We start from the raw sequence: 8,302 nt of genomic DNA, 5'->3' as shown, positions 1-8,302 counted from the left end.
TTGCTCTAGCAACCCAACGCCTTGAAATTTGAATTCATCAACTGCTCTAAGGAGAAAAGATGGGAAATCTCCTCCAATGTGATTTAAAGCCTTGGGAAAACCTGTTGGAGGGTCAGCTAAGTTGGTTCTGAATCTGCAGCAATGAGTTTGAGTTTTTGAATACAGGCTCTAACACAATTTAGATGTTTCCATTCACTTACTTATATAAAGAATTCAGTATGTCTCAGTCTTGTATTAGGCACTGAAAATAAAATTATTGAACACACTGACAACTAGAATTTCACTCTGTAAGGCATGACATTACTACCTTACAAATTTGCAATTGATGACATTATAATTGGTAATTGATGATGTGTTTTTATCCCCCTAACCTCTCCAGTGTCAAGGTCTATATAGTGACGTTATTCAGACTGGGGGAAGGGGACAAGTTTCCTTTGTGTTGTGAAGTTTCTGGTGTCTGAGTAGACTTGACCATCTGCTAAAGTTTCTGTTACATATGTTGCATGAATAGGGCTGCTCACCTGTGTGGGTTCTCTTGTGCTTAATAAGATGAGAGTTCTGACTGAATCTTTTTCCACAATCATAACATTTGAAGGGTTTTTCTCCTGTATGTATTCTTTGATGTGTGTGGAGATTTGTGTTAAGACTAAAGCTTTTTCCACACCATGAACATTTGTAGGGTTTTAGTCCTCGGTGTATCATCAGGTGCTTATTAAGATCTGAATTCCACTTAAAACTTCGATCACATTGTTGACATTTATAGGGCTTCTCATCACTGTGAATTTTCTGATGACTAGTAAGTTCAAAGTTCATTCGGAAGTTTTTCCCACACTGTTGACATGTAAAAGGCTTCTCCTCTGGGTGGAATTTCCTGGGAAGAGCGGAACATTTTGGCAAGTCCCTCTTACATGTTGACTGTTTCTTTCTCTTCCTTCCTGGAAAATTCCGATATCGTTTCCTCACCCTTTGGTCACCATGATTTTCTCTGCCAGCTGTTTTCTTGAGAACTTTTACTTTGACCTTTTGTAATACTTTGCCTTTTGGTGCTTGTAATTCTAACTGAGGAGATACAGGTTGATCATTTCCAGTGTCATTTTTGAGCTTTAACCCCAGCGAGATGGCATTTTCATAGTTCTCCTGCATCACATCGTTGTAGAGGACCTTCTGATGGAGATCCAGTAACTCCCATTCTTCTTGAGAAAAAGTCAGGGTCACATCTTCAAAGGTCAACAAACTCTCATTCCTTGATTGATCAACTTCTCCCTGAAAGCGTCTGACTAGGGCCACGGCCTCCTTGATGCTCCGTGGATGATGTTTTTGCATCTGGGTCTGGATTGCACTGGGCAAAATGGTCAGGAACTGTTCTAACACCAGCAGTTCTAAGATCTGCTCTTTTGAGTTGCGCTCTGGCCTCAACCACTGCCGGCAAAATTCCTGTAGCAGATTGGCAGCATAGAGAGGCTCTGCTGTTTCGGGATAGTGGAAGTTCCGGAAACGCTGGCGAGAGCTCTCAGGATCAAGTCTGTTCCTTAGCAGGGTGGACTTCTCCCTCTGACTGGCACGCTCTTGCATAGATCCCTCCTTCAGCACAGGCCTCATCTGGGGCTTCTGGCACGCAGCTACCTTGAGACCTCTGGTCATCATTTTGATTGAGGAACAGTCTGGCAACTCCGCAATGCCACCTTCAGTAGCTGAGGCCTCTCACAATCAATGAGAGGATTTTCTACCTGAAGACACTCCAGACAGCCATGGCTTCCACGGCAGCCCCTTCCCCAGCACACGCTGCAAACTCAATACCTAAGGACACGGCTCGAGCCACCGCGCCACCCCGGAAGGCCGGTTCTGGAAGGAGCTCACTGGCTGGAGAAGTCCAGATGCTTCCTGAGCAACCCGGCCCGCTCTCCGCCTCCACCCCGCCGGCCGCCCCGCAAAATACAGTTTTAATATTACATGTTGGTCTCCCAATTTTAGTAGTTTTTTATTACTACATGAGATCTAAAAGTCCAAGTCCCAGTGTGAAAGGGGATAGCTTACAGTTTCAGCCAATACTGGTGAGAAACATGATGTGCAAACAGGATTTCCAAAAAGAGTACCAGAATAATAGTCTTCAGTATCATCTGTGCCAAAAAGGGGATGGGGGGAAAGCTTTTATTAAGTGAATGTGTGTTTAAACTATTGAGAAAATGTTTAACAAATAAATCCTCTTTCAATTCTTGATGAAGTATCCCTGGTAGCTCTGTGATTAAAGCATCTGACTCTAAACTGAACTTAGTTGTTAGAATCCTCCAGGCATACTGTGGAGAAAGATGTAGCAGTCTGTTTTTGTAAAGGTTTACAACCTTGGAAGCCCTAAAGGCACATTTATTCTGTCCTACCTGTTCACTATGAGTCATTATCAACTCTATGGCTATAGGTTTTAATTCTTAGGTAGTGCTTACAAAGAACTAAAACTCTAATAAAACTATAAGACTAGAGAGACTAATTTGTGTTGAGGTTAAAAAGAATGACTTGGGGGAAGCTCTGGTGACCTAGTGGCAAGAAGCTTCACTGCAATCCCAGAGGTATGTCGTTTGAATCTACCAGATGCTTTGCTGGAGAGGGAAGGGCAATCTCCTCCTGTAGCAGTCAGCTCTGATTTGACGATACACACACACACACACACAAAATAAAAACAAAAATAAAAAATTTAGGGAGCTCTGGTGGCCTAGTGGCAAGAAGCTGCACTGCAATCCCCGAGGTAGGCAGTTCAAATCCACCAGATGCTCTGCGGAAAAAGGAGGGGCAGTCTCCTCTACCATTCAGATCCAATTTGATGGTGTATACACACACACACAAATAATAAAAATTCTAAAAAAAAAGATAAAGAGAATGACTTGGGCTTCTCCTCCATATCTCCTTTAAGGAATGGAGATCAATCCCTTTGGGGTATAACTTTCTAATAAATGTATCTTTATTATTTTATCCTAAGGAGGGAAAAGAATTATTTGGGTGATGAAATGTTACTTTAACACTTTTGAGGTATAGTATTTCCTTTTTTGTTCCTTGAACACAAGAATATTTACTTTTTTTACTCAATGTTCTATGAAGTAGACAGTTCCCTGGGACATGGTGTTTAGCTTTGTGCACATGTGGAGTTTGGCAAACAAAAGTTAGAAATAAAACAGTTCTAATCAAGGACCCTGATGCCAGTATCACCTCAAACAAGGCTATTACCCAACCCATATTTGTGTTAAACAGATGTCCTTGGTTTTAAATCCTCCGTTAAGTAAATGGACTTTCCCTCCCCACATACTTCCTCACCAGTACTCAGAAAGGTGGCAGGAAAACTTACAGGTGGCAAATCTGAGCAGCTGCCATGAGGATTTGAACCTACTCAGGAAAGAGACCTGATGACCTGTTCTCAGAAATCTGATAGTCTAGAAAATTTTGTACATCAGATTTCTTGTCACATGGGGTCACCATGAGTTGAAATGCACATGATGGCACCTAATAACAATAACCATGTTCCTAACTAGTAAAAACAAAAAGTTGTCAACAAGCCAATCTCATTCACAGAGACTCTGTGTGTTACAGAATGGAACTATGCATAGGTTTTTCAGTAGTGTGACTTACAGGGAGTAGATTGCCAGGCCTTTCTTCCAAGATACTTCTGGGATGAATCAAACCACCAACATTTCAGCTAGTAACTGAGTACTCAACTGTTTGTTTCAGCCAGGGGACTCCATCACGGTCCTAGATCTCTAGAATATCAGCTAAATTCCATTCCAACTAAGTCCTGGTCGTAGAATTAAACATGAAGAAAATAATTGAAAGAGTGCACGAGCAAGTTGTTGTTGATGTTGTTGGGCGCCATTGAGTTGAGTATCACTTATAGGGACCCTCTGAACAACAGATCTGAAATCCTGTGCCAACATCACAATCTCTGACACACTAGAGCCCATTGTTCCGGTTACTATACCAATCCATCTGATTGAAGGTCTTCCTCTCCTTCATCTCCCCTTCCAAGGAACAGCCTCTCCTAGCAATAGACCCAAAGCATGCTATAAAAGCTGTGTGTGTGTGTGTGTGTGTGTGTGTGTGTGTGTGTGATCAAATTTGATGGCACACCATCAAATCAGATGTGACTGGTACAGGAGGAAATTGCCCCTCCTTCAGGAGAGCATCTGGTGGATTCGAGCCACATACCTCTGGGATTGCAGTGCAGCTTCTTGCCACTAGGCTGCCAGACATCTCCTATACAAAGCTTTGCCATGCTTGCTTCCAAGGAGCCCTCTGACTTAACCTTCTCCAAGATATATCTGTTTATTCTTTTAGCAATCCATGGGATATTCAGTATTCTCCTCCAACACCACATCTCTAAGGTATCAATTTTTCTCCTGTCTTCCTTATTTATTGGCCAGCTCTAAGATGTATAACAAGTGATTGAAAAGACTCTGGTCTGAATCAGGCACATCTTAGTCCTCAAACTAACATCATTGCTCCTCAATAATTTGGAGAGGTCTCTGACTGCAGACAGTAATTTGGAGAGATTTCCTGACTGCAAGCAAGTTAGCAAATAAAAGTTGTCACTGTGCAGTGATTCTTTCAAGATTCCTTTTTAGTTCTTTGAGTTTGGTTCATAAACAAATAATGGGTTAAAGTAGAATAACACTATCCACAACATAGGTTGTGGGATCAAAGGGGTTAGTATATATGCAGTGCTTAAAATAATGGTTGGCACATAGCTATTCTTCAGTAAGCACTGCCTAGTAGAATGCTGTAAGAGACTCTTGTTTGTGTAGTATATAAGGTTTCAAACTGCTAAACAAGAGAATAGTTGTTCAAATTCACCAGTTGCTCTTTAGGAGAGAAATAGACAATGTCCCCTTGTAAAGATTTACATACAGACTCAGAAATCCAATGGAAAGCCACTATGTGTCAGAATTGACAGCAGTGACGTTTAGTAGAAAGTTATATGTACTTGTATGTACTATGTTGCTCATGTGTCAAATATCTATCAAACACTTACTACATATGCCAGGCACTGTTCCAAGGATTGCTCTTATCAGAGCTTCCATTCTAAGTGGGGCAATGGAGAAAATAAATACATGTCAGTTGATAAATAAAACAGAAAAACAAAGGAAAATAGGAAGCATAATGGAAGAGGAAGTTGCTATTCTATACAGTGGTCAGTGATACTCTTTTTGATAAGGTGACGTGGAAAGACTTAAAGGAAGTGAGGAAATAACTTTGAAGTTATCTGGTGGAAGATCTAGTCAAAGAGGTTACAGTGTATCCTAAAAGGTTATTAACTAAGTAATAGTAAAATATCTCAAAAACTGCCAAAAGAACAAAAAAAATGTCTTGGAGTACAAGCAGAATGCTTTTTAAAGGCAAGGATGGTGAAGCATCATCTCACATATTTTGGGCATATTCTTGGAGAGGATAGTCTTTGGAAAAGGACATCATGCTTGGACAGGTGGAGGTAGAGGGTCATCAAGACCCTTAACAAGATAGATTGACACTAGTTGTATGTGGTTCAAATCCACTAGATGCTCTGCTGGAGAAGGAGGGTACACACAAAAAAAATAATTTTAAAAAATTAAAAAAGGATGGATTGACACAATGACAATAACAAAGGGTTCAAGTGTATTGGAGATGATGAGGGTAGCACAGGATAGGGCAGGGTTCACATCACTATGTGTTGTAGTTGACGCAATAGCACCTAACAATAAAACATCAAAATAAGTAGGTTTGTGCTTGTGAAGAAGAATGGCAGGATCAGTGATGAACTAGAAGAAGCCACGTCCCATCTAAGTCATGCCTCAATTCCAATCAAGTGTCACTGTGATCAGTCCTCACACTGGTTCTCTCATGTGCCTAGTTCACTAATCAGGTTGCTTTGGGGACAGCCTCTACTATGCACATCAGGACTGTGAGGTCCAGTTATTTGTTCCCTGGTTTTGATTAAATAAGACCTTGTCTTAACCATTTAGTCTGCCCTTTTCCCTTTCTCAGCTCCTAATCTGAGTTTTGGCCATCCTTATCTCATTGATATCTTCTCTAACATTCTTTCCACCCAGCCTCGCCACACTTTACTGGACTTGCCCAATTCTGACCCTATCAACAGGATAGGGCAGGGTTCAGAGCCAAGATTCTTAGGGTCTCAATGAATCAGTGAGTTGCAGTAGACTGGAAGGCACCTAATAAGTACAGCAGTAGGGTTGGTGTTGGAATTAGTAGTAGTAGGTGTGAAGTGTGGAGGCTATGTCTGACCTTCTCAGAATTGGTTTGGCATTGTGATGTCACTGATGAGGACTGTTCCCCTTTGTGAAATTAAGAGAGGTCAGACTTGGCCATTCTCATGTGACTAAGGCTAGTTGGACAGTTGGTGTCAGGAGAAACAACAGTATAAACAGTCACCTTACCCCATTGCCACAGACACTGTATCAATCCATCTCATTCAAAGTCTTCCTCTCTTGTGTGGACTTTTTACCCTTCCAAGCATGATGTCCTTCTCCAAGGATTGGCCTCTCCTGACAACATGCCCAAGGTAGGTGAGACAAAGTTTTAAAATCCTTGCTTCCAAGGAGCAAGCTGATTTTACCTTCTCCAGGACAGACTGTTTGTTCTTGTGGCAGTCCATGAAAAGTTCAGTACTCTTTTCCAGCACCATAACTGAAAGGCATAGATTTCTCTTATGTCATCCTTAGTCATTACCCAGCTCTCAGATGCACCACAAATGAGAAGACCATGGCTTGGATCAGACATACTTTAGTCTTTAAACTGACATCATTGCTCTGGAGAGATCTCAATGCAACTTTTTTTATTTCCTGACTGCTGGTGTCAAGGGTGTTAATTGAAATCATTAACAACGTCAATCTTTTCTCCATCTATTATGATGCTGCCTATTGGCCCAGTGGTGAGGATTTTTGTTTTCAAGGTGTTTAAATGCAATCCATATTGGAGGCTGTAGTCCTTGATCTTCTGCAGCAAGCACTTGAAGTCCTCTTCAGTTTTTGTGAGCAAGGTTGTGTCATCTGTATAATGCAGGTTGTTGATGAGTCTTCCTCTAATCCTGATGCCAAATGCTTCAAAAAATCCAGCCTCTCAAGTGACTTACTTGTTCAACATATATAATGAAAAGGTATTGACTGAACTATTTTTACATGTTGTTGCTCTTTGAAGCTTAAATATGTATATGTTGCTTATTTATCACCTGTTCTTTTGGGTAGAGTGATTGTCAAATGCTGTACTAAAGCAGGGCTCCCAGATTAAGATAGACTAAGAAGGACTGGCCATCAATCTGAAATAAGAGACGTTGGAAAATCCTATGAACAATACAGCACACTTAGATAGGTGCTTAACCTGAGAGAAAGATTAAGCCCCATCCCATATTCTTTTAAATGGCATTTCAAAGTCCACTGGTGTGTTAAATGCCAGAAAGGTGACCTGGGGTGGATAGGTTTAAGAAGAGCTCTCAGATTAAGACAGACTGAGAAACAAGTTTGGCCATCCACTTCTCATATAGCAGGCCTCTGAAAACCTTATGAACAATAAAGGAATACAGATAGTAATAATATTAAAGGAAGAGCCCACACTGGAAATCAATCAAAATGAGAAAATTTAGCTGCAAACATTCTTTAATATTTGGAACATGGGATGTGTGCAGTATGAATATTAGAAAACTAGGAGTTGTGAAAAAATGAAAGGAAACACATTGACATTCTAGGCCTTAATGAGATTAGAAGGACCAGCTTTGGCCACTTTGAATCAGATAATCACATGGTATCCTACGCCAGGAATGAAAAAAAGAAGACAAATGGTGTTGCATTCATAATAAAAAAGACAATTTCAGGTTCTATACTGAAGTACAATATTGTGAATGATAGAATATTATCATTACACACAAAAGAAAACCCGTTAATAAAATTATTATCCAAATATATGCACCAACAGCTAAAGCAATGAGGAAGAAATTTAAGATTTTACCAAATCTTGCAGTCCAAAATTGATCAAACAAGCGCGAGGGCGACACAGCGCGAGGGCGAGGCCGCCAGCCGGGGGAACGCACGCCGCCGCCCGCCAGACCTGGGGAATGTGCGCCGCCGCCCGCCAGACTGGGGGACGCCGCCGCCAGACGGGGGAATGCCGCCGCCAGACGAGGGAACACCACGAGAGGGACCCGGAAGAGACCCGGGAAGAACAACAACCAGCCACCTACTGCGGAACTCCAGAGGAGCGAAGACTGTGAGACCCCAGAGGAATGAAGACTACCGGACACTGTGGGACCCCCCTGCAACCCACACCTGTGTGACCCTTA

General features: G+C 41.6%; 1 protein-coding gene across 1 annotated transcript; it reads right to left on the bottom strand.

Annotated features, from left to right (window-relative positions):
* Positions 1-405: 405 nt before the first annotated feature.
* LOC102849801 (zinc finger protein 75D-like) lies at positions 406-1,644 on the bottom strand. The gene has a single exon (XM_006894914.1). The coding sequence runs from the start codon at positions 1,642-1,644 to the stop codon at positions 406-408; it is 1,239 nt and encodes a 412-aa protein (XP_006894976.1).
* Positions 1,645-8,302: the final 6,658 nt, after the last annotated feature.

Source organism: Elephantulus edwardii, unplaced genomic scaffold, assembly GCF_000299155.1.
Source record: "Elephantulus edwardii isolate Elephantulus edwardi_28Jun2011 unplaced genomic scaffold, EleEdw1.0 scaffold00152, whole genome shotgun sequence".
NCBI lineage: Eukaryota > Metazoa > Chordata > Mammalia > Macroscelidea > Macroscelididae > Elephantulus > Elephantulus edwardii.
The sequence above is the reverse complement of the archived record's forward strand: the minus strand, read 5'-3'. Positions and strand labels throughout refer to the sequence as shown.

Bases quoted from the DNA above. Each gene is read 5' to 3' on its own strand.
- LOC102849801 (XM_006894914.1), bottom strand. From the start codon at position 1,644: ATGATGACCAGAGGTCTCAAGGTAGCTGCGTGCCAGAAGCCCCAGATG.